This window comes from Pholcus phalangioides, unplaced genomic scaffold (assembly GCF_987345545.1).
Source record: "Pholcus phalangioides strain wild (caught in Gottingen) unplaced genomic scaffold, Ppha-v1.0 ptg000008l_1, whole genome shotgun sequence".
Lineage (NCBI taxonomy): Eukaryota > Metazoa > Arthropoda > Arachnida > Araneae > Pholcidae > Pholcus > Pholcus phalangioides.
Window position 1 is genome coordinate 1,171,866 of NW_028301601.1, and position 27,154 is coordinate 1,199,019.

The 27,154-nt window shown below is 38.0% G+C and overlaps 2 protein-coding genes across 2 annotated transcripts in view; one reads left to right on the forward strand and one right to left on the reverse strand.

Annotated features, from left to right (window-relative positions):
* LOC149083477 (kinesin-like protein KIF21A) overlaps positions 1-18,062 on the forward strand; it is a 103,493-nt gene extending 85,431 nt beyond the window's left edge. The window contains exons 33-36 of the mRNA XM_089233999.1: positions 24-144; positions 311-481; positions 1,752-1,951; positions 5,545-18,062. Of these exons, the coding sequence (XP_089090125.1) occupies positions 24-144; positions 311-481; positions 1,752-1,951; positions 5,545-5,638 (586 nt within the window). The 3' untranslated portion in view covers positions 5,639-18,062. The remainder of the gene's footprint in view (positions 1-23; positions 145-310; positions 482-1,751; positions 1,952-5,544) is intronic.
* LOC149083479 (uncharacterized) lies at positions 18,061-26,595 on the reverse strand. Its single transcript, XM_089234000.1, has 3 exons — positions 26,370-26,595; positions 23,051-23,247; positions 18,061-22,066 (listed from the first exon to the last, which is right to left on the reverse strand). The coding sequence occupies exons 2-3, from the start codon at positions 23,134-23,136 to the stop codon at positions 20,971-20,973; spliced, it is 1,182 nt and encodes a 393-aa protein (XP_089090126.1). The 5' UTR covers positions 23,137-23,247; positions 26,370-26,595; the 3' UTR covers positions 18,061-20,970.
* Between the last annotated feature and the right edge of the window lie 559 nt (positions 26,596-27,154).

The following is a 27,154-nucleotide window of genomic DNA, read 5'->3' on the forward strand; positions in this document are numbered from 1 at the left end:
TGTTCGATTATTATTTTTGACAGGTTTCAAGCTATCGGGAAACTTAGTGGTGGTCATCAAGCTGCAATTATGTGCCTTGCCGTTGATAGCAGAGGCCAGGACAGGAATGTAGTTGTTACTGGCTCTAAAGATCATTATATCAAGGTAAAGTCATATCATTTTTTATTTTAAAAGAAGTTTTCGTGGATGCTTTTAATCGGGTGAAATAGAACTAGACGCTATCATACACTTGCAGAAATTAATGAATTATGAATGTTTCAGTATGGATTTTTATTTCTAATTAAGAGTATTTCTCTCATTTTTCTCTCAGGTTTTTGAGGTTCTGGAACATTCCAGTGGTGCTCATTCTCCGAAAATGAACCTTGAGCCGCCACATTATGATGGTATCCAGTCTCTTGCCCTCAATGGGGACTTCTTGTTCTCCGGTTCCCGTGACACTTGCATAAAGAAGTGGAATCTGAAGACGAGAAGTCATGTTCAGGTATTTCCAATCACAGTGCAGTAATGTGGGTCACAACCTTGATGGGTAGAGACAAGTATGGTCATTTTGCTATTCTATGATTGCCTGGTCAATATTGAAGGGTTCAGCTGTTCAAATTGAATGTTAAATTCATGAATGCAAACTCATGTTAATTGGCAGAACCTTAATTGAAATACTTTGGGGCAGAAGAAAAAATTAATGAATAATATTGAAAAAAGGGTATGACTGACACATGACCATTTTGGAATCACCAATTTATGTATATGTTATGGTAAATGTGATAAATCTGGAGATTGTACATAATTTTGAGTTATTATACATAATCACAGACTACAGTGATCTCTCACTTATACACCTCACTTATGTTTCTCTCAGTTATAAGATGATTTTCTGTATTCCTTGTCAAAGATGTAGGTAAATAATGGTATTCACTTATATTCTTCTCTCACTTGTCTTTTTTTTTTCATTGTTCTGTTACAACAATGTATCAGTGAGAGATCAGCAATAATGCATGATAAATCAGCAATTAACTATGTCCTTAAATTTACTAGAAATTTGGCTCGAACTTGTCTAGGATGATGGATTTGATCAGTGATGTTGATTATGTTTAAAAATGTTGATAAACAAGAAGAAAGCTGAGATTAAAAATGCTGATAATTACTTTTTTCATACCTTATTTTTTTATCCTTGTAACACTTATTTTAATTCAATTTTTATGGCAAAATATTTGTAGTGCATCTATCCCACATGGAAATTACTGATAAGTGGTTGAATTTAAGTGATATTTCCGCATAATTTCTTAGATATTTATCATACTTATCAACTTCATTTGATAATTATGCATAATCTCCAGTAAAAGTGATAAATGTAGGAAAATTTATGGAACTTACCAAAACGGTTGGTGATAGTAAACTTTCCCCCGACTTCTTATCGGTCGTAGGTCCTCGGCTGTACCTCCACTACGATTCCAGGACAAAATAACTGGATTCTAGACTCCCAAAAGAAGAAAACAACACTTTATTTAATTTATTATCCAACACCTCCACGAAACCGTCCTGTCTCTTTGGTACAAACTTTCACACACTACCCCTCTTTTTCGAATGTCTCCAATCGTTTTCGTTTCTCTCTCGCGCGCGCGACTCCTGTTTCTCCTCAGCCTTTTCCCAACCTCTTTTCTCCTGAACCTTACAGTGATCATGCATAATAACAGATTATGGATAATCATCAATTTTTTAGTTTCACTGTTACATATATATATTTTCTCTTTCAGTCTCTGAATCAGGCTCACAAGGACTGGATATGTGCCTTATGTTTCCTTCCCAACGATTCCTTGATTGCTAGCGGTTGCCGGGGTGGCGTTTTGAAGCTCTGGACGACAGACACCACACAGTTGATCGGCGAAATCAAAGCACACAGCAACACTATCAATTCTATTGCTGCAAACAACTCGTCTGTCTTCACCGCTTCAAAGTATGTATACTTCAAACGTGTGTAAATAGAATTCTTTTTTTTCTCAAGTGTAAGGAAAAACCATATACACTAACGTCCCATAATGAACATACTGTTAATGGACACTTTTGAAACCAAAGCAAACCTTCAATGTATTTTGCTATATTTTTAATGGACACTCCCTGTTAGGAACAAAAAATTTAGGGTCTGTGTTGAAAAATCAGTGTCTCTTACTGAGAGGTTCCACTGTATTCTGATGTTTGAAAGATGTTGTGAAGCCTTACTGATTTAATTTCTTTAAAGGGGCATTACAGCATTGCAAAATGTGTAATGACCTTAAGATTCTCCTTCTGGGTTATTATGCCATTGTTTGGTAGTAAAATACTGCCATGTGTTTCATCTGAGCCTTTTGAAGAGTGATTGTATAATTGTATCGGCAAAGGTTTTGAAAGTTTCACCATCATCAGGTCAATGGATGTCTACCTCATATTACTATTCATTCCTTTTCCATGGAATTTTTCATGAAAATTTCTTGATTTTGTATCAGTGAATTTAAGAAAGAAGGCTTACTATGCAACTTAGATAATCAGTCATGTAATAAAGTAAGATAATTTTTTATTTTATAATAATATTTTATTTTTTGGGTTTTATGACTGAAAGTCAAGGATTTCGTCCACTCTTTTTGAAAACAAATATTGCTTAAAAAAATAAATATTATTTCTGCTGTTTTTACCCCTTAAAATAACGAAATGAACTTATTTCTTACACATATTTGTACTTCAGAACCATACTTTTGTAAGTCTATTTCAGTGATTTCACAGCATGAAGAGAAAACAATAATTTATATATCTCATTATGTATGTTGGGACATACTAGTCTGGTTTTGGCTACTTCATTTAAAAATTATTTTAGCTGAAATACAATACTGTGGCCCTGAACTAGGGAATGAGAACTACTAGGATACAGTAATATCTCAAAATTGACAAAAATGGACATACGATAGTATGGTTCTGAAGCACAGATATGCTGAAAAAAAAAGTTTAATTTTTTTTTCACTTTTTCTGTTGTTTTAATGGTTTAATGATTTTTTCAAAATAGCATATATAAAAGTTTATTTTTTTACATATATTTTACTACTGAAAGTCAAAACTTTTTATTTCTAACAGGCAGTGGGTTGGTAATTTGTAATTTAATATCTTAGTTTTTGAAGTCTTTAATTTTTTTAGCCTGTGAACTGCAAAAATGCTTCCCATAACAGTGGACAGTAATGTTTAACAGAAAAATCTCTCAAATATTTTATATAGGATGTATAAATGCACTTTTACTTTCTCAGCAATTATATACAAAATGTGATAGGTGTCCCAGAGACTCCTCTATAACCTTTGAAAATTGTCCATGCTATGAGGAAATTTAAGAAACACACACACACACCCTACCTTTTTGTTTCGATTTTGGTTTTGGTAAAATTTTTATAGTTTAGTCAAAATGAATGCTAAACTTAATCAGCTGTATGTTATATCATCAGAATGATTTGTTTTTTTACTCAAAATCGTTTGTTCAAATTTTACGGTAATTTGATGTTAGTATAAATCTTTTGTTTATGCCTCTCACATTAGTGATCCAGAGGGGATTGGGGGGGGGGGGAAGTAGAGCCTGTGGAAACCAAAATATAAGAAAATAATGGTTCTGTCCCATAAAATACAAAAGATAATGTCATATAACAACCGTTACTCATACTAAAATGCCCCTTTTGACACATCTCCCTGGATCTGTGCCCAGCAAGGATTTTGACCATCTGTACTATTTTTTCAACTTTGGTATTTAGCTGAAGAAGCATGATGGAAATGTTGTGAAGGGTTTAAACTGAATAGATAACTTATTGAATTTAATTTAAATCTTCAAAATCACTTGACTAAGAAAACTTTCTAATTCATATAGTGGTAGTTAGTATTCTAATTCATAGTTTCCATTCTGTTGCACTGTTTAAGTTTGGAACATGTAACAGAGTTTACAAATAAGCTTAAATTATTATTTTTTCATGAAATTTTAAATGGTATGTTTCAAAATATAATAAAATTTTTATCAATCTCCATGTACTTAATGTTGATACAGATGAAAAAAAAAACCCTTGATTATTTATGATAATGACGGAACAGAGTGGAAAATCTGGTACTAAAGACATAACATGAATCTTTAGTCAATTTTCAAAAGTTAAATCCGAAATTGTTGATCAAGATTAAAAGTGAACCTTTCAATAAGCTCAAAAGTGTTACCAAGTTTAATCTGGTATAAAAATGTATTTCCCCTAATGACCGTAACAGAGTGAACATTTTAAGATGGGAAAAATTTTGAGACAGACAAAAAAAAGTTTTTTCATAAAAAAAAAACCCTTTTTTTTCAAAATTTTATTGTCAGTTTTATTCATCTATGGCACGTATATAAAACATAATTCCAAGTTTTTTTAGAAAAAAAATTTCAGGTTTACACCTAGTCTTATTGTTTAACACTTTTTCATGCTGAGACATCAACATTTTGAGGTTTTACTACAAACAATGATTTAAAAAAAAAAAAAAATCAGATACCATCTGGATCAAATTAAGATATGCCATATGGCAGAGAATTAAATGAAGAACAAAAAAAAAAAAAAATTGAAATTACTACCAGAATGTTCTGAAATTTTATACAAAAGTTATAAAGTCTTGGAAATGGTTTTTTTTTTTGGGAATGATTCATGTATGTGGAAAGGTTTCAGTGACCAACTTAGTTTCACCAATACTTTAAAATATTGTGCTGTACTGATGTTTAGATTTCAGTAAAGGAATGAAGTTACGTCAAGTTTGTGCTCTGTCTTCAAGTGTGCTCGACATTCAAGCAAAGAATGTCGGGTCCTCTGAGGAGAAAGCATTTTTTGAGTAGCGAAATAATGGCAATTTTGACAGAATTTATTTAAAATGTTGGAAGTATCAAACAAACTGCTACCAAGCAATTTTTTCATGCATCCTGACTTCATTTTTAAGTTTATGTATTTTTCTTCAATTGTTGTCAGAAATAAGTTATAACAGCAACCCTCAATGTAAGTAGCTTTTAAAAATTGTTGTTTTGAGTGTTTATGCTCCTGATAATTTGACCCGACATAACGATTTTCTTGATTTAACGAATAAAATTGTTTATTTTTTATGATTCAATCATTAAATCAGGATTTCACTGTATATGTTATAGTATCAGTAACAGCTTCAGTGACATCTGAGCTGTGGGTATTTGAACGCACCCATATTGATTTGTAGCACAATCTGTGCACCACAAGAATTCATTCAGAAATCAAAATTTCTTACATGAAGCTTAAAACGAGCACCCACATGTTTGAAACAGTTCAGTCCCACCCCTGAATAGCTCTTTAGCTCTGAATTTTCTTACCTTGATGCTGCTATGAGTGTTTACACTCATCTCTACATAAGTAGCAATATGTGCCATATATACCATACTAACAGTCATCTCTAATCCACTCTCAGCCACCTTGTTGGGCATTTTGCCTGTTGTGGCCTTGTATTTGTATTGTATTTGCGTGCTATGTATTCATGTCACATCTAAAAATTATATATTTTTCTCCTACTTAGTGATGGCACAGTTGGCATTTGGAGGTTGAGGAACAGCAATGAGGATCTGTCTCCGGACAACGATGGCATAGAAATGGTGGCACATTCGAAATGATTCAAGGATCTTGATGATGATTTTTTTTTCGTTCTGCGTGGTGTGTTGCTATCCGAAGCAGCAAGTGTTACTGTTCCTGTGTTCTTAAAATTAGTCATTGCTGCTTGAGTTTTGCGTGCCTGAAAAACGAGGATAAGAGTCATTCCTCCTATAACTGTGTATTCCCAATAACTTCCATAGACGTTTTAGTATTTAAAAATCTATTCTCTGAGCTGGAAGTTTAGAATCAAGGTTGTCTTTTAGTTTGAATCAATATGTGTGTGTGTAATTTTGTAATCAAAAGTCGCAAGATATCATGTGATAATAACTTTTATTTTTCCTGTGGTGGGTGACTGCGATGGTGTTTATGACGTAGATTATATATATCCGATAGCGTTCATCTCTCACTGATAAATATTCTTGGTTAGGTGTATATATATAGTGTTTATATATATATATGCAGATAAAAAGGTTGTACTGGGTCTTATTTGCTGCGCTTGGAAGGAAATGTAATAAAAGTAGAATTTTTTATACTCAATATATTGTAATTTTGCATATCATTACTTTTAGCCGTGCTTATTTATTTATGGTCCATTTTTTTCCTTAGGAATTTGTATTTGTATTTGAAATATGAAGTGTGTGATAAGATCATTAGAATTTTCAAAGATATTTATGTGTACGCACATGTGTGTAATATTGTACGTGTTCTTCTCGTAATCTATTCCTTATTTTGAGATTTATATATTTGTGTGTGTGTATATCTCATTTATTAATTATCTTCTGCAGAGCAGGATAGACGATGGCAATATCTGTCTATGCATTTTTGGTTATGTGTTGTATTTTTTTTCAAATAATTCAGTAATTTTCTATTACGGGAAGCTGTTCTTCCATCTGTACCCATTTTTGTTCATGTGTGTAACGTGTAATTCTCATTTTAGTGTAATTATCAATGACCGAGATTTGTAGCGATTCCATCTAGTTTAAAAAATTCAATCAGATAAATGTGCTGCTTTTGTATATTTTTTTGTAATGAGGAAGGTCCCTTTTTGAATGAGTTAATGCTTTCTGAAAGAGAAGATTACAGGTATTGGGGATACATTTTGGTTCAAATGATTGACTAAATATGAATTGCTGAAACAGTAAACGAAATGAATCAATTGAATATTTGGTGAATTTGGCGAGAAATTAAAAACAATTGTCTGTTTAGTTGATTTTATATTTGAAATTTTGCAATTTCTTCTGCAATCATGCATCAGTTAGATCGTCTATCAAAATGTAGTCTGTAATTTTTTAGGAATAAAATTTAGGTGTTAAGAGTTTTTAGAGGCCAATTTCCAAAGTTATGCTGATTCATCGGCTAGCTAGTCACTTTTAGATTTGGGCAAGTCATGTGGCCACATCCCATAATATACAAAAATTTGTTGACTATTGGAAATTCACTAATTGGCCGTGGAGGGTATTTGGTGTATTGACTGGCTAAAGCCAAAAATAGTAAATTTTTGTATATTTCGGCTATATGACTTGGTCAAAGCTAGAAATTTTCAGCCATTTTTGCATTTATACCAGACATTGATTTAAAAAATACGCAGAGCTTCCACTCGTTCTACTTTATAGTTTTTGTCTTATTTTTCCTACTTTTTTACCAAAACCTATCAACAAAATGAGTATAATTAATTTTAACTGAGGGAATCATCAATATATTGTCAAATAATACAAATGATGTAGATTGCAATTAATGATTCTGCCAAAGCAAAAGTTGTATCGTATTTAAATTTATTTGGGGAGGGGTGTATGTGGACCATTTTGATGGTTTATTTATTTTTCATTTGCTTAGTTTGAGGGTTCAAGTAGAATAGTGGTTGAAAGCTTCCTCCTGGTTGAAAAAAAAATGTTTGTATTTATACTACTTCATGGTCTTGAACCGTAGCATTCATCATTCAAAATTATGTTGATATTTTGTGTATAGGTGACACAACAGTTTGCATAACAAAGCAGTTGGATACATAGGCCTATTCTAGGTTTGGTTATTCTGATGCGACCCAATAGCATTCAATTGGCTTGTGTATTTTTAGGGCATGCAGAGGCATAAACAATATTTACAATTCTCAGAAAAGAGCTAGAAATGAGTGTTTCATTTGTCAAAAATGTTTATGCTGACTTTGAGCACTAAAATTCAAACAATTCCTTTTAAAAAAAGGATGGGCAGCACAGTAAAACTATCTGGTCCACCTTAACTTATTTATATCACATCTTGTAATTTACATATTTGGCACTGTGCTCTGAGAAATGGTCACGAAAAAGCATCATTGTAAAAAACTTGCATGTCTTTATAATTTGCTATGCATTGTCGAAGAGAGTTGACAGACTGGACTGTGGAAGACTCTAAAAAAAGGATGTAATATATATTGTGAGGAGACAGAAAAGAATTGTCTGTGGTTGCTAATATCCTATTTTGGTCAAAAATTCTTTTTGTTATCAAGTCATTTCCGTCATGTTGCTTTGGCTCGAGTCAATCTTACAGGACACTGATAAATAGTGTGCCATGATTTTTTTTTAATTGTTCAAAAATTTTTTTTTTAAATTATGTTATGATCATGTTGTCTAATTTTTTGAGTGGGAGTCCCCTGAATACAGTAAAACCTGCTGAAATGACCACGTGGTAAAGTGTATGCAATATTTCATCAAGTACAGTCAGACCCACTTATGATGAGGAGCTCATTTCCTGAAAAAATGTTCGCTAAATGTGTTTACTCGCTCAATCCTTTTTTTCGACTGAAAATTTTTTTTTTTAAATTTTTGAAATTAAGCTTATAGTAGTGGGTATATATGAGATTATATCAAAATTTGATGTATAAAATATTTTCCCTCCTTTTTGTAGTAACTTGATGATTTATATTTAACTTTGATAATGAGCACTCTTTGCTTTTGGTATCCCCCCCCCCCCAAAAAAAAAAGAAGGAAAGAGCATAGTACACTGGGAAGAGAAAAATTTTGCTAATAATCTCTACACCCAAATAGCTGGAGTCTGTATTGGAAGTTGAGCAAGGGCCGAATGAGTAATTTTTTAAAATTCTGATATTGGTTAGTTTCTTATCTTGATTTGCCATGCTTATTCCTGCCTTCTAGACACAACTGCATTAATAGTCTTTCAACCAACTTTGCTTCCAGACAAAATATTGCTGCTCATTCTGTAACTATTTATAGTAAATGCTGCTCGGATAGTAAATGTTGAAAATTCACGCATTTACCATCTTCAAAATATGGAAGACAGGTGGCAGCACCAGCAAAAACACAAAACAAGCATATTCTGACAACATAAATATGTTAAGGATATGCATGCATGCACACATAACACATTCCTGCATGTATTGATTTGTTAAACATTCTGCAGAGGATTCGTGCTGAATCATTAACAGACATAAAGGGGTGATAAGTCTTTCGTCAAACCATTTGATTGACACTTGTTCCTCATCAAATACAACACAACAGGCAGAATGCCTAATGAGGTGACTGAAAAGTGCATTATTCTTTTCAAATTCATTATCTTCATATCAAGAGAGAGGCGAATGAAAGTCGCATATATTTTTTACTCCTCCTGCATTTACTTGTAGAAAAAGAAAAAAAAAAATTTTTTTTTAAATTTAATTTAATTTTTGTGAGTGCGGTAGCCCAGGTCGAGAAGATACTCATCTTAAGCACCAAAGGATTTTAGAGGTGTTGTGAGTTCGATATCAGATTTGTTCTTGTCAGAAATTTTCCTCGTGTGGGGGTACAACAGAAACCTGCTACTACAGGGAGTTCCACACCAAGGGGTTAATGCACCAATCTCTTGTTAAGTATAAAAAAATGTCTAATACTGCCTTTCAGAATCTGGAATCCTATTTAGCACTTGTCAGCACAGAAAATGGCAGTGGTGCAACAAAAATGATCAAAATGATTTAATTTTTATATTAATTTCTTCCAGTTAAATCCAGCTCACTAAAAGTGGACTCGTAGTCCAACTTATATAACCTTAAATTTTAATAATGTATATTGCAGTTATTCCTGTTATACAGGGTCATTAGTCTATAGCGGGTAGTGGAGCTGAGTTTTTTGTTGGTCAATTTGGACAGGTCTTACTGTATGAAGATCAGCTAGTTCAGAGTTCTCTAAACTTTTCTGCTGTATTGCATTCCCTTCTCAGCAAAAAAAAAATTACACAGCATCACATCCTCTTTATATTGAGCGAACCCATAACAACTTATATTGTATTAGGGGTCCCCCCCCCCCCGCCTTTTCCTGGACTGTGCAAGGGATGATATTGCCCATTTTGGAGAAAACACTGATCTAGTCTGATAATCAAATCAATGTGTTTGGCTCAAATTCGATGAGCATCACAGCTTCATCGGCAAGAAAAAGTTTACATAGAACATTTTATAATGATAAATTGGTATTTCATTTCATTGTCTTTAGTATATATTTTGCATAATACCTAACTATTTATAGTAGATAATTTGATTTTATCCTTGGATTCGTACATTGATTAGTTGATTCAGCTATGTAAAATTTCCTAATTATTTAGTTACACCTGTGATAAGTTGACAAAATTGAGTTTTATTTTGCATACAGTCTCAATAGCTTGATTTTAGTATAAAACTTTATATATGTGTGTCATTTCATGCTAGGATTTATGTAATTATAACTCAATGTTTGTAAAGATTTGCGCCTTCAAAATGAAATGGGGAAAAATACCTTGCAAGACATTGCAATCAATGTTGAGTTGATACAGTTCATACCAATTACTATCTCAACAACACTCTTACTCGTATTGGCACTAGGTGGTTTTGGTAGCCTAATTTACAGCTGAGATGATAGTGTGAACTGAATGGGGTTGGTGTTTCTTGTGTAAGGTTTTGGAGCTGTGGATTTCTAGATGCATCCACCCTTCTAAAAAGTTCAAAATCATGCAAGTGATGGAAACCTGGATCCAGGAGCGTACGCAGGCTCATACTTTTGGAGAGGGGGGGGGGGCATACTGGGTTTGGAAGGAGCATGATAAATTTCTTCCAGAAAATTCTCAGCTGCCAACCTTCAAAAACATTTTGAATTAACAGAAGTTGATTAAGATGTTGTTTTTACGGTTCTGTGTTAGTTGGGAAATATTATTGTTGTAGGCCATTTTATTGATGGTGATAGTGGCGCCATGTATTGTGGAAATTGGGAAAAGTGACCTCGCTAAGGGTGTATGCACAGGCATCCTCTTTTCTCAGTTTTTGAATCTGATAACCTTAAATTCAAGAAACCACCTTCCTACGACAAAAACAGGCACTTGATCCTGGTGAATTGGAACTTTTACCTGACCAAACTGTTATCACAGTATTGGCAGAGTATAATTGTCCATAATACCACAATATGATGCTATGGTAAAGTTGCTATGCACAGAAACTGAAGAGTCGAATTCAAATTTCAAAATTTCAAATTTCCTTTATTTAAGATTTTTAAACAGTTACAAAACATTTAGGGGCTAAGCAAGCTTGTGAGCTCACAAAATAATATCCGATACATATCTGTTGGCATAAATAATAACGAGAGAAAAAAATAAAGAAAAAAACACACATACATATAACACCAAGAAATAAGTGGCAACAGGAATGGAATTGATAAACAAAAAAATTTGGCATTTAGCAGCGTATGCAAGATAAAAGATTACATTACAATATCAAACAGATAATTTAAATCATCTTGAGTTAGCAACCAAGATTTTAAATTGATAAAAAAAAATGTACATGAAGGTTGTTCTTTTATTAACTGAGGAATTAAATTAAATATTTCGGGAGCTAAATAAAGGAAAAATTTTTGGAAACGAGTTTTATTTGGCCTTGGCACCTGTATAGTATGACGTCTAAATTGCATTCCAGACTTATGTAATTTCAGATTGAGATGGCCACTTCTTTTATAAAACATTTTTAAACTTTTATAAACGTACAAATGTTGCAGAGGGAGTAGCTTTAATTGATTGAAAAGTGGAAATGTATGCGTGAGTCTATTTTTACTCAGAATGATACGGATGAAGGACTTCTGTGTGACAAAAAGTGAAGAAAGATTGCTGACGTATGTCCCACCCCAACATGTAATGCCGTAACTCAATCTAGATTCTACTAACGCAAAATAAAGACGTTTTAAATTCATGCCAGGAGAAAGGATCACCTTTTTGCTGATCAGATCCTTTGAATTTCAGGGGTTCCTGGATACTCACGTTCACATTTTTTAAAAGTTTTTGGACATACTAGCAGAATGCAGTATTCAATAACATGCTATTTCATTAGTAATTGGCCAATCCCATTGACCTATTTAAAAGAATAATTTTCTAGTTAGAATGATGCCATATATCAGAAATACTGTACATGGTATCCCAGAACTCTACTGCTAAAATGAGCTGTACTGTTTTGTGAGCAAAATTGCCATACAATGGTGACATCTGAAGCAGGGCAGGCCAGTCATTTGGGAGGGGGGGGGGGCAATTGTCACCCCAGCTTTAAAAAATACAACTGGAATGTACAAACAAGGTTAAATATATATAGATATATTGTGTGTGAGCATATGTTCTTTGCTCCAAAGTTTAAATGACAGGCCTGTAGCAGGGTGATATATGTATACCCCAAATAGAGTAAAACCTTGGTAAGTTGTCATTTTTTTTTTAGTCCCACCAAGTCTTTCGTTTACTCATAGCTAATTCTGGTTAACTCTCGTCACTATGGAAACGTTTGAGAGATAGGAATAGGTGATTTCTATGGCTGTCTCCCTTTATAAAGAAAGAGTTTGATAAAAAAAAAATTTTCATATGTTCAAAAGCGGATATGACATAAAAGCCTTATGTATCAAAATGAAATTGCTTAAGGTATGAATGTGACGTTGAGGAACCTCATTTGCCGACTTGAAACACCAAACGTTCTTGAAGTCTTAGGGACTGTTCAAGCTGGACCTGATTTCTGTATAGGCAAGCAGAGTATTTGCCAAAAAGCCTCACATATTTAAGGACTTCAAATTTATATTATGTATGTATTTATATTTATGTATCTGTTGACAAACCAGACATTTTTTCCCAAGTCTGGGAAGCCTTTTAATGTCAGCTTTGCCCTACCCTTTCAAGTCAACATCAGGTCATATATTCGAGATTATCTCTGTTTGTACCATGAACTACTACTACGGATACTACTTAACTTAGTACATGCACCTCATACACATTTCTCTTAGGAATTTAAAATAAATTGGTTCATGATGGAATGTGTGTTCTGAGTGTACGTGTGTCCCTGATGGATTTATGTCAGAATTGTTTCATGTTCTTACTGGTGATTTCATCTGCCTTCCATATTTTGAAGTGAAGATAGCTAATGCTGGGATTTTTATGTTGTGTCAGTATTGTGTTGTAGGTCTGCCGGCTCTCTGTGGAGACACCTTTTAAAAAGTGAGACCGACTGGCATTTATATCTCAAAGTTGGAAAACCAACTTCAGCCGACCACCCCTGTGTGTCAACGAGGTTTGAACGTATCCTTTTGATGGAATGAATGCATGATGCCCACATGACTGCAGAAGAATTTAAAGCTAAAATTAAATGTGTTATAAAATTCATATGCTGGAGCAAAAGTTGACCATTAAGTTGGAGCAAAAAGTAGTCTATATACAGTTGGTCCGATCAGTCCAAATTAAAGCAAAAATGGTACAAATCGTTGTACATGTGTATGCAACCATAATAAGTTAATACCATAAAACTTTAAAAAAAAGAGGAAAAAATTTAGGCTTTTTTTTTGCTTTTGTAATCTAATTTTTTTATTATTTTTATGTTTATAAATGTTATCTTAAATTTCTACGATTTTTACCGCGTTGCACTCGAAACTGGTGGCATTTCGCTTGAGTCATCACAATTTACCGCAAACTTGAATGGCATCTTATCAAAGTTTTATTGTAAGTGGGTTGCAATGTTTGGTTGATTCTATTCCAAAATTTGTTTGCCTTGAATTGCACTGTCACCCCCCCCCCCTTCCCCTATTGGTGGTAGAATTTGGGAAACCATGTGAAACTACTTTGTTATTTTACCATATACGTGTGTATATTTTTGAATGTTTCTCATGTAGTTACATATTCTATTCGGGTATATATGTGTACTGTGTCGTCAGTTTATAAATTTGGTGATTTTTGTATTTTCTAGGTTCAGTGCTTTTTCTATTTTTTTCGGCTGTGATCTTGTTCTGACCAAAGTATTATTTTATATTTGGTTATACTTTTTTTCATTTTATCGTTTGTTGAAGAATTTTGGGACAGTCATATTTAGTATTATATTACATATATTTATATATACAATACACACACAGATGAATGACATTCCTCTCTTTATTGCAATTTATTTGAAAAACAGTCTTATATAGATTTTTATTCAATTTATTATTTAGTATTACTCGTATATTGTGGGTACTGCAAGATTTTGTGTGTGTGTTTATGTTGCTGTTTCTCACACTTATGATTGTCGTAACTAGATACTTTGTCAGCTCAGGCGGATGCATGCCTCTGATTTGTTGGGCAGGGAGTTAGATCAGCTCGATTCTCACTCTGTAGTTGCACCACTGCTCATTCCTTACAAGCCTGTTTTCGTCATGTAAAATCACCCTAATTTTTTCTCATTGAAAAAGGTACATTTTACTTAGTTGCTCCTGTAATTCTTAAGAAATATTATTAACTCATTAAAAGCACCATATCTGTTCTGAGCTATGCGATTACCGTTGCTTAACATGTTAAAGTCAATGATAGTATTCGTGTCAAGTTTTATTCCAGTGTATAGAAAGTTCTTGAAATGCGGCGATGCTTGCTTCTGTTTTCTTGATATTGTATAGAAATCTTGTTGAGCGTTTTCCAGAATGTTGCTTACTTGTAGCTGTTCCACGGCGAACTCAAGTTATTTTTCACACAGTTTGTTGTATTAGTATACAGTCAATGCTCGATTATACAAACCGCATGTTTTAATGAACTAATTTTATGGTTCCAAACCATATAGTATTCCTTTAAGTGCTTTTTCTATTTATGAACTAATTTTTAACATCCCTATAGGTTCATAAAAACAAGCATCGATTGTACATACAGGGAGTAATATTGGTGTTATTCATTTTAAAAGTAGGATAAAGTATTTATTATAATCCTGATGTGTGTGGTTGAGTATATAAGTATCTTGGATTCACAAAACAGGCCCTGTGTCATGAATATCTGGGAGATATCTTTTTGATCAATGTGGACTTTTCTCCAAGTTGTTTCTCATGTTCTCTATGGGGTGATCGAGAACTTACAAGGGCAAAACTTCGAGAAGTGATAGAATACATATAGACAAACAATTTTGTCCAACAGCGCATAGACATTGCACAAGTGGTAAACTGCCAGTTGGTGCTGTCATTAAACGCATAAAACTCTGGTTTTGCTGCTTATCATTTCTATTGTAGATTACAGAGAGAATGAGTGGTTTCATGAATTAGATGAAGGCGGACGTGAATTTCATTTATGGTGTTGCAGATGGGAATGCTCTGGAAGTCGAAAGACTGTACTAGGAATATTTTTTGGCCAGACACATGCCACACCCAAAAACCCTTGAGTGGTTGTCCTAGTGTCTCTCTCTCTGTGCGAATCATGCTTATTGCAGCATTACATTCTTGGCACGCTTTGCATCCTGCAGGCAACTGATAAAAAAAGCCTATTGTGCACATAGATACCATCAAACCGAAAGATATCCAGGCCACATTGCCATATGGCAATATCAGCGCGCATAGATACCAGTGCAATTGCTCAAAAGTTTTTCAATCTGGCCGAAGTCTTGTCGAAAAACAGCTGCAGTTCATTCTTTGGGCACTCCTGTCTGCAGCACCATTCATGTTCTTGGATGTTTGCATTTCCACTTATTAGTAAAATTAGCCATTCCTGCTGCAACCTACTGTAGAAATTACCATCAAGTGGTAAAACCAGCACTTCACATGTTCACTGACAGTGCCATTTAGCAGTTCACTGTTTGCATTACTACCATGTGTTGCATGTTAAAAATTGCATGTAGATGTGTTCTATCAGTTCTTAATGTTTTCTCCATGAGTTCTGAATCACCCTGTATATTTTCAAATTATCATGTTCAGAGTCTGTTGAGTGTGCAATCAAATATTCCTAGCCCTTCTCTTACCCCAAAAGTATTTTTAAAAAGTTGCCATCCAGAAATCAAACCCTTCAAATTTTGCGGCCTATGCTGCTGTATATGTTGTAGATTACTTCTCAACATATTCAATATTGAAAGCTTCATCTTAGATCTTGATTTTAAAGATATTAAGCTCGTAGAGTTTCTCGCAGCCAAAAACAATCTGTGTGAAATGTATTTGATACAAGTGACAATTGTGTATACAGAACTATTGTAAACTTCCTGTGATTTATTTTGATTCTATCAGTGATTAAGCCGATTATTCTCCCAACGAGGACCACTAAATATATTTATCAAAGAACCTTCATCGAGCATGTGCGCCTCAGAATTCGAATAGAATTTTTGTAGCCTTAAAAATGTATTAAATTTTAAGGTAAGAATCAGTGTGTGTTGTATGCAAGCTGATATTTAACTTTTTTTCAGAGACATCTTTAAAATACTCTGTGATGACCAAACTTGAACTTGCTAATTCTATGTATCCAAGTCTTATTGATATGAACATGTCTCACTGACTATATATAATAGACAATATTTTTAGACCTTGACATGTTGCAAAGTGTTTTAAGAGAGTGACATGTTCATCATTGCTATTTCTGTGTTATTTTGACATTGTTAGCCACTTTATATCGAATAGTTTGTTCAAGTTTATCACATATTTCTTACGGTAAATGCCTGAAGTCTGGTAAGAGCCCGAAAAACGATTGTGAACGTTTTCATTTTGAACTTTTGCCAAGTCAATGTTATGCCGTTTTTAATGAATCAATTTCCCATCATGCACACATTAGTTCCTGAAGATAATAAGTAAATATATACTTATTTAATAACTTTAATTTATCAATAATTGATTAGTGAATTAATACATCATGAACTAATACTGATTAGTATAGTTCCTGATACTAATTATGTAATTACCATATTTCTCCGCATTAGCCGACATGCCGTGAAACTCGAGGGCCGCCATGAATGTTTAGGTCTGGTCCATTCTTAGCATGCCAGGAAATGCGAGGCTTAATAAGGATCACAGTATGCATTCAGCCAATAAATATTTAAGAGCCGCTGTGGTGGTCGAGTGGTCATAGTGACGGACTCGCATCGCGGGGACCCGGTTTCGAGCCCCACCATCACCACAGTGGTAGTCGGCTGAAGTTGGTTTACTGTGATTCCCAACTTCAAGGCGCAAATGCGAGCCGATCTCCCCGTTAAAAAGTCTCACCACAGAGAGCAACAGTACAAATATGCCATTACATTTCACTTCTGAGATATAGATGGCAGCACTAAAAAGAAATTCATACACAACACCAGATACGCACTCAGACTGTTAGGTACACATACTTACACTTCCGGCACAACTCACTAGGTAGTAAATTGCTCATGGCGATAGATCTGAGTTGTGCTCGGCTTAAAAAAAAATTTCCAGAATTTGTGAATCAAATTTTCTGGTACCAGAAAATACGAATCATGCCGGCTGATATCATTAATTTATTCCAAACAGTATAAACCCGTTTTGAATGAAAACCAACCATCATAAACTATTTTTAGTATTCAAGTTTTAGCCCACTGATCTGCCACTCCACGCAGCAAGTGCATCATGACCCCATGCCTTCTTGGGATGTCTGGATGCTAACTACTGTCCTTGAGTACAAGTGATCCTAAATTTGACTATTTGTCAGCATTTAGTTCTTGAATGGTAATTGTTGATCACTTAGCTTCGGGAAATAATAAGTTCGTAATGGTTAATTCATTAGTTAATTATTAATTATAATCATTTATGCTTAACTATTTATTGAATCATTTTTATTTGTAAATAATTGTAGTTATTAAATAATTATTTATTAGCCAATAAGCGTCAGGAATTAATAAGTTCACGATGGTCAATTGATTCATTAAAAATGTGCTTCGACTTGTTAAAAGTTAAAAATAAAAACGTTTATAATTATTTTTGGAGTTCTTACCAATTTGCCTTGGTAAAATCTAGGTTTTACCGGTCTTCAGGCTTTTACTGTGACATATTCTCGTCTCTGAAAGAATATGCTTTCATTTATTCTTGATTTATTTCTAGCAGACTTAATCAGTGTAAAGGACGAGAATATTATAGTTAGTATCAAGTACACTTTTAATGGCTTTACGATGACAATCTGTGATCGAAACACTGCAGCTTATCATTTTCCCCTTCACGTGTGATTGTGTGTCTGTGTATGTACGAGTAATTTTAATTGTTTTAAGTTCACAATAAAAATTTCCAAAAAATACTCGAATTATTTTCTTTTTATTATACTTTACAAACTGCATTCACGGCAATATTTACAGTAGATTGTATATGAAAGAAAAGGTCCGCACAAAATAATGGCCCCTCACAAGGGTGGGGCTGACAGGGCTCCAGCCTGGTGGCACGGGACAATTTTCATGTTTTTGCACTGGGAGCCCATGAAAAATCTGGACCTGCCAAAGGTCTCAGTCTGAGGGCGTGAGTGGCGCAGTGATGCTCGTCTACCACCACTGAGATAAATTTCCAACCGAACATGAGGCGACTACTGCTACATGGGCTTTTTTAATGTTCCCTTGCGAAGTCCCCTCCATGCTCAAGACGAGAGTACGGAAGTATATCGTGATCTTCTCTAGAGAGCCAACTCAGTCGGTAGTAAATTGCTGCATGGCGATAATGACCGGAGTTGGTGTGCGTCAAAGTTGAACGGGGATAGTCAAAGATTATGAAAGAGGTCTATGCCTGAAAAAGAGGTGAGGTAGAAGTAGAAAATTTTTTGTGTGTGTGTGAGAATCGGAATAAAAGGAACGCTTTCCGAGCACAGGTTGTCAACCCTTTGCGATCCAAAGGTTTTATCGGCACTTCGTTGGTCGAACTTTATAGCGCTTTCCTGGCAATGATATTTGTCCCTTTGCGGTTTTTATATAGCTTATGCTAAGAAGCCAACTCATCGTTAGGGTCCCCGAATCTCCCGTTCTCACTCGGGGAGGGCCGTTGTAACAATGGAGCATGATTGTTTCCTGATGCGAACCTATGTTGAGGTACCGCAAAAGGTTAATCTTTTGTGTTCTATGGACCCTTTGTGCCAATAATATGGTGGCCAGAGGTGCCCCCTTTGCTAATAAGATGAAGGCCATGGATCCGTTTACAGAATAATATTAAGCCTATAATAATGCAAAACAATAAGTTGATAATAAATTTCATACCTTTCGGGATGTTATGCCGTGTTCCAAACTTCTTTGAAGCAGACGTTTCGTCCACTACTGCGGTGACCATCTTCAATGCTGTTCTTGAATGAGCGAGGAGACGAAATGACCGATTCGGATAACCGTTGTCCACTGACGCTTTTGCTGGAGACGCGGAAGGAGCAAAAGTGTCAGTGGACAACGGTCATCCAAGGAAGTCGTTTCGTCTCCTCGCTCATCAAGAACAGCACTGAAGATGTCTACCGAAGTAGTGGACGAAACGTTTCGGAGAAGCTTTGAACACGGCATAACAGCCCGAAAGGTGTGAAAATTTTTATAAACTCTGGCTGTGGAAGCCTGCTTTCCCTTTTCAATAAGTTAATTGTTTCCTCATCCAAACTCACGGACGCTCCCCCTGAAACCGCTCCAAGAAACAATGCCGTCTCAACGCATGGCCACACTCAGACACGGCCCAGGGCCTCGAGAAAAGAGCCTCACAAAGACAAGATCTGGTTGAAATTCTCGGTAGTAAGCAAATACAGGACGTCCATAATTAAAAGATCCTCTGTTTTAAAGTAGCCTACAGGCGAAACCAGTCATCAGAAAAGTGTGAAATTTCGTGGAGGACTTCATGAAGTGATGGGAATTTGTTGCACATGTCGTCACACACCAGAGGACATTTCACTTTGAATACCTGTAGTAAACATGTAAATTTATGTGATGTCACGCAGCAGCTGTTATAAAACCTAGAAACATTCGCGGAGATCTTATTTATCAATTTGTTTGCTGCTCACAATGACGATTTACGAGATCGCACTTTCACCGGGAAGCGATATGCATTGCTGTTACAGAACCAAATTGTTCCCGCTCTGCAAACACGTCACTGCCTTGCAGACGCAATCTTTATCCAAGACGAAGCTCCTCCACACGTTGCAGTGTGTGTTAAGAATGTTCTTAAAACACATTTTACAGAAGAACGTGTCATCGGCCGGCATTTCCCTATGGCCTCCCCATGGGCGGTGATACATATGGAGGGCATTACCCCGCCCCCCAGCGTCAGAGGTAGAGTCGACTGATCTAATTTATATATATGAATTGACATCATCATCATCATTGTGCCTCCCCCCCCCCCAGACTTCCAAGTCTATTTCCGCCTATGGGCCTCCCCGGACCTTAATCCATGCGATTTTTGATTTTTGGCTTTGGGGGCATTTGAAACGTCTGGTAAGTCGTGACAATCCAAGAACTTTACCTCACCTTAAAGGCAGCATCTCACGCCACGTGCTGAACATTTCCCCGCACACACTTCGGTCAGTTGTGGAACATACCATCTTACGATTTCACATGGTATCTGAAAAATGATGGCCATCATGTGTAACATGTTTTGCTGCAGTAAACAATTGAAAGAATTGTAAACGTTTGCCTAAATTTGCCATTTCTCAATAAAACGCCCTCTGGTGGCGACACGTGCCACTAACCCCCCCCCCCGAAACAAATTCCCATCACTTCATGAAATCCTCCACAAAATTTCACAATTTTCTGATGACTGATTTCACCTGTAGGCTACTTTAAAATATAGTCTTTAAACTATGGGCGCCCTGGACATTTTCCGGGTAGGGTCTCAAAAAAATAACTTGGCTCGGGGGCCCATGAAGGCTGGTTAAAGAGTAAAGTTTTGGTTAAGAACCACTTCTTTCAGAGGAAAGCATTTGTTCGAGCAGGGCCGTCTCAGCAGCATCATGGTGCCCCTCTCCCCAGGGCAAAGTTATGTTCTGGGTTGAAGGGGGTGTTCTCTACCAGGCTGGAAGTACCTTCCCACCAATTTCAATGATTTTAAAATCATAGCACTATATTTCATTATCGGGGTGGGGGTGCCCCCCAAATGCTTCTGGACATCCTGCTGACACATCGCCCTGGATCTGCACTTATGCTGGACTCCCCACCCCGAGAGGGGTGTGCTATGAGTAATTTAGTTCCTATGAAAAGTGTTCAGCAATAAAAATGTAACTCTGTGAGCTCCACGATATCCAACGAGTTCGAGAGCCGATCCCTGACAAACGGTTCGAATTCGAAAACGACGTCTTCGGCGACGTCGCGCTTCCTCTTCTTCCTGGACAGCGGTACGATGACCCCCCTGTCGATGGTCGAGTGGAAGACCAGTTCGACCTCGCACTTCTCCCCGGCCTTCACCCTGTAGGGCTTCGAGACGCCGAGGACGGCGTCCCTGCCCTTCGAGAACTGGAACAGGACGTCGAACTCGCGACACTCGACGCTCTTGTCCAACGCCTCGCGGATCAGCCTCAACCGCCCGCTGTATTTCGGAGACGTCAGCGTGCAGTACGTGTTGTCCAACCTCACCGGGACGGACGCGCCGATCACGAAGACGTTCTTGTTCGTGGGTCGGAACTGGACGCCGAACACACGCACCGGCCTCTGGATTGGAGCGTAGTTCAAACCCACGTACCTGGTACAAACGAAGTAATCCGGTGGCGTCGGACGTTTCATCCGGGTCGGATTTATACCTGGCAGGAGAGGCACGCACCCGGGGATTGCCAAGTTCATGAACACACAGTTGCATTGGTCCAAGCTCAAGAGACCGTTCTTCGCCGGATTACGGGCGAACTCTTCAGCCGACATGGACATGAACCTGATATTTGGCAACACCTTCCTCATCACCAGACGCATGTTGTCGGAGTCGTCGGGATCCATGCGACGCCTCTTACATTCCGCCTCGGCCCATCGGATGAGGGCCTCGTACAGGACGTATTCAGAGTCCAGGTTCAAGTGGCTCCTTCTGGCAACAAGCTCCACAGTGTTCGGGTGTATCCTGGAGAAAGCCTTCGTCTTCAGCACCTCGGGCGTTTCGACGTCGATCATCCTCAGGCAGGCGAACGTCAAAAGCGGGGCGTCGATGGTCCGAGTCGCGAACTCGTAGATGCGGAGCACGTAGGCCACGCTGACGTTGCTCTCAAGGTACGACACGCACTGTTCCAGGACACTCGGCAGGGCGTATTTCCTAGAGTTGTAGGCTGTCGTGATGGCGTCCTCGACGCTGCGTATCGTCAGGGCATCGCTGTAGGCGTACCTGGTGGGTAAACAAAAGACTCTTTGAGAATGGTGACAAAAGAATTATTCATAGGGTCGTAAATTACTTCGGAGATCAACAGAGGGATGCTTAAGGGAAAGGCGAGGGGGCGGCTTAGCGGCCTATAGCCCAGGCCTGCAAGTTTAGGGAGAGCGGCCAATTTTGATTAATGGCTGAAAAAGAAATTAGTGGAATGGCAGAAGAACGGCAAAATTTGAATAGCCCACAGGCGGTAAAACTATAATTGTCTAGGTCAGGCGAGGGATTAACTAGATCAGTGAGTGGCCTAGAGAGGAGGCAGGAGGGACCATGTCGATGAGTGACCTATAAAGTTTGAAAGCATGTTAGTTCCATTCCATTCCGAACCGAGCCGGTCTAAAACTCTAAACCAATACCCCGGTCTATCGCCATGGGCAATTTATTGCCGATTGAGTTGTGCCGGAAGAGTGACTGCATGTGTCTAACAGTCTGTGTGCCTATGTAATGTTGAGGTGCTTTCAGTGCTGCCATCTATATTTCAGAAGGGAAATGAGTTACCAAAAGAGTGCACAATCATGTGAATGACCAAAAGAGTGACCCAGAGAGCTAGAGACCAGGCCAGTGAGTGACCGGAAGAGTAACTTAGACAGTGTATGAGCATAGGAGTGACCTAGAGCGTGTGCAAGAGTGACCAAAACAGTGTACAAGCATATAAATGACCAAAAATAAATGACCCGAAGAGAGAGGGACCAGGAAAGTGTGCAAGCATGTCAATGACCAAACGAGTGGCTTACAGACAGAGGCGTGTTTACAGGGGCGGGGTCTAAGCAGGCTATAGCCCGGGACGGCCAATGCGAGGAATGATTGGTCAAGAAAATTACCGGAATGGGAGAACGGCGGCAAAATTTGTGTAGCCCACAGGAACCAAAACCATCAACTCCGCCTCTGGTGGTGATGACATCGGGCTTTACTAATTTTAATTAGAATTTCTGGCAAATTTCTCACCTCAAGAAATTCTCTAGCTTCTCAGGCAAGAAGCTGTTGCCGTCGGAAGCTTTAGCGGAGCTGGTCTGGTCCTTCAGCCTCATCATATCGGCCTCAGCTGTTGATGGTTATCATGTCCAGCCCAAGGAATAAAACCAACAAGTCTCCATCAGCCCATCTTGGTGAAGAAGACGTTACTGATGAGTCTCGTCAATTTCCTGAAAAAAAAAACCCCAAAATTCACATGAGATATAGTTGCAGACGCAGGACCCGGTGCGAAAATAGTCCTAATCCTAAATATGACATAGTAGTAGTGGCAGGGCCGCAACTAGGGGAGAGAGCAGGCGGGTCTCGTGGTTACGCAAATTTCATTCTGAAACATCTCTTTAAACATTACAAGGGGGCATCTAAATGCGCGCTTGCCCCGGGTGACCTAGTTTCGGCCCTGCATAGAGGCCTGTGGGTTCCGACTGAAATTGGCAAACTAGTAACGAAAATAGTAGCGCGGCCAGAGGCATCCTTATGGTATCGCCCCACCCTTTGCCTTAAAAAAAATCTGAAGTTCTGTCATAGATGACGGGAAAGAAGTCCGTTAGTTTATGCTGTTCTTTCCCTAATTTTATATCCAATTTTTAAATTCAGATATCTCAGCGAATTTTACATATGGAAGTTTCTTTTTTGTTGGGGCTCAGACGAGACAGGGCAAAAACTTCCTAATTGGAAATTATAAGACAGGAGGACCGTATAAAAACTTTTTGTTTTGTGATACTGTATTTAAACACAAAACTGGAGGTTTTTGAAAGCATCTTGACCATTGTTAAGATTGAAATCATACCTCTACGACGAATGGTTCATGAGACGAAGGCCACATTAGCACTTACAGGACACCCTGTATAAGCAATCAATTTTTAACATCTCGGGATGGAATCCGACCCCCTGGTTCCTCCCCTTCTCGCTACAGTCTTGGTCCCGTACGTTCAATCTCAACATTTGAAAAATGTCATTTCATCCTCTTTTTTTTTTAAATTTCCGTCGTTTGAATTTAGTCGCCCTGGGCATTTTGACATCACGTGGACATCCCGGGTTCGGTCTCAGCATCCACACGGTTGTTTGTCTACTCATCTTCCAAACCGTTTGGACCAAAAGCAAAATGTGAGCCGATCTCAACTTTTCACAGTCTCACCACCGAGATCAACAGATATTACAACGGTACAAATATACAATCATCACACTTCATTTACAATCTGAAGTATAGATGGCAGCACTAACTTCACACACTCTCACAATATATATACACACACACACACACACTTTTACAGCACAAAACTCACTTAGAACGGTAGTAAATTCTCGTAATGATGATTCGAAGAGGGTGTTGCTCAGAGGCATATTTACGAAGAAGGGCTTTTAGCGGGCTACAGCCCAGGGCGGTAAGTTCTGAGGGGGTGGCGGAAATTAGAGTAAAGATTAATTCTCTAGGTAGAGGCAGATTTATGGTGTTTTGCCACACTTCTCCCAGTCCAGCAATTTTCTTAATCACTCATTTCTCCAATTTTGCCACCCCCCTCTCAAACTTACCACCCTAGGCTATTGTCCACTAGCCCCCCCCCCTTTGAAAACCCTTGTGGCGTCATCTCTCGCCCCCTTACGCGCACCTCCTGATGTGTGGGAGGCAGAGGCGAAAAAAGGGGACAAGCGAACTGTTTTCCCTTGCGTGACCTACTTCTTTCTCAGAGTGTGTTGCTCTCGCGCAAGTGTATAGTTTCTCCTTTTTATAATGTGAAATTAATATTGTTAACCGATGTAAATAGTTTTCTAAAATTAAATGAACTTAAATAGTATCAACCGTTTCATCAATTGGAGTCAGAATACATTTCATCCACAATGCGTGCCATACCTCTACAGTGGTGAACTCGGATTACAACAGACAACGCTACATATGGAAGTCTTTGAAAAAGGACTGTTCACAGTGGTGTAAAGAATGCATTTTAGTGCCAACGATCTAAAATCAGCCGTCACACTAAATCTCCAATGGGATCTTTTCCCTTACCTAGTGATAGATTTAGCCATGTGCATCTCGATATCGTTGGACCTCTACCTCCATCACAAGGATATTGCTACCTTCTCACCTGCATTGATCGTTTCACTCGCTGGCCAGAGGCTATTCCGTTGAAAGATCAATCAGCGCAAACAGTGGCCGAAAATTTCTTTTCAGGTTGGGTAGCCAGATTTGGTGTACCAAATGTCATCACGACAGATCAAGGTCGCAATTTCGAAAGTGATCTTTTCTCAGCTTTGGCCAAATTCATGGGAATGAAAAAGAATAGAACTACTGCCTACCATCCTTCAGCCAATGGGATGATCGAACGCTTCCATAGACAGCTGAAAGAAGCTCTAAAATGCAGTTTGACCTTTACCGAGAGATGGACCGAGAAATTACCAGCGGTCATGCTCGGCATTCGAACTGCACTCAAGGAAGACTTAAATACTTCCCCAGCTGAACTAGTATATGGTACTAATCTCCGCTTGCCTGGAGAGTTTTTTCTTTCTTTTTCAGGTTCGAAATCGCAGAAGCAGACCCTACATAACCTGAGGGAGCACTTCCAACAGATTCGACCGAAACCTGCTTCAGATCACAGCTCGAAGTCAGTCTTCGTCCATGATGACCTACCCAAAGCTTCGCACGTTTTCGTCCGCCAGGATATGGTTCGGCGCCCACTGCAACAGCCATACGCTGGTCCATTCGCAGTTCTTGGGAGGAAGCCAAAATTTTTCCAGCTTCAGATGGGGTCAAGCAAGAAGTGGATCTCCATTGATCGATTGAAACCGGCCCATATGCTTCAAGAATCGCCTGCGACTCCAGCGAAGTCTGAACCAGTGAAGTCGCTCCGATCTGCCATTAAATCGTCCACAACTACAAGATTCGGTAGACGCGTATGTTTTCGCTTTCCACTACCATGAAGTTGTGGACTGGTGGGGGAGTCCTGTGGCGTCATCTCTCGCCCCCTTACGCGCACCTCCTGATGTGTGGGAGGCAGAGGCGAAAAAAGGGGACAAGCGAACTGTTTTCCCTTGCGTGACCTACTTCTTTCTCAGAGTGTGTTGCTCTCGCGCAAGTGTATAGTTTCTCCTTTTTATAATGTGAAATTAATATTGTTAACCGATGTAAATAGTTTTCTAAAATTAAATGAACTTAAATAGTATCAACCGTTTCATCAATTGGAGTCAGAATACATTTCATCCACAATGCGTGCCATACCTCTACACCCTTCTGGTTTTGAGTCAAACATGCTCTGAACTACGATTTCGCTCACGACAGAGAACATTACGAGGCACTCACCTTCAGATCTTCTGATGCTATAGCGTCCGTTCGTGGAGTTTGGCAATCCCTTAATAGTTCAGCACGTGCTTCTGGGAAACAACAATTGTTTCGTCTGATCACGTGATTAGAACAATGGAATCCTCGCTCCCATATACGCTTGCTATTAATTATACTTCGGTGAGTGTTCCCCCGAAGGAGAATTAATTAATTAACGAGTCATCGCTGTCGCTGTCCGGAAGGACACTTCCAGGAAAACACAACGACTGGGATTTTCGATCGCCATTATAAACAATTCAGTAGGCAACGGGGGCGCCACTATCAATGTTAACTTTGAGGTCGTTTCTATTGTTCGGATGCTCGTCACGATTCATTTTTACGTGTTCAAACAGCGGGAAATGATAAATCATACGAGAAAAGAGAAAATTATATGTTGTAACATATATATGAGCTGCTGCAGCTTCAAACATTTAAACACACAGACCCATACGAGCGTCTATTCGGCGAAATGATGATCATTGGAACCATTTCACGCACCTCCAACACTCAAGTTGGACAGGAATTTCGGCTCCACTTTACAGATAAAACAAATTCTTGCGAAACAGAACCACGTTCATGGTCGAATGTTTCGAAATCGATTTTTTTTTTTCAGCACCTCGTTATACATACACCCATAAATGCTCAACCCGTAATCCTCATCTGATGTGGCCCGTGACGTCAAGCATAATTTTGTGAAAGTAAACTAAACAACACATTTCCAACTAAAGTGGCGCGCGGTACAGTTACACATCACTTGAGTGGCCCGT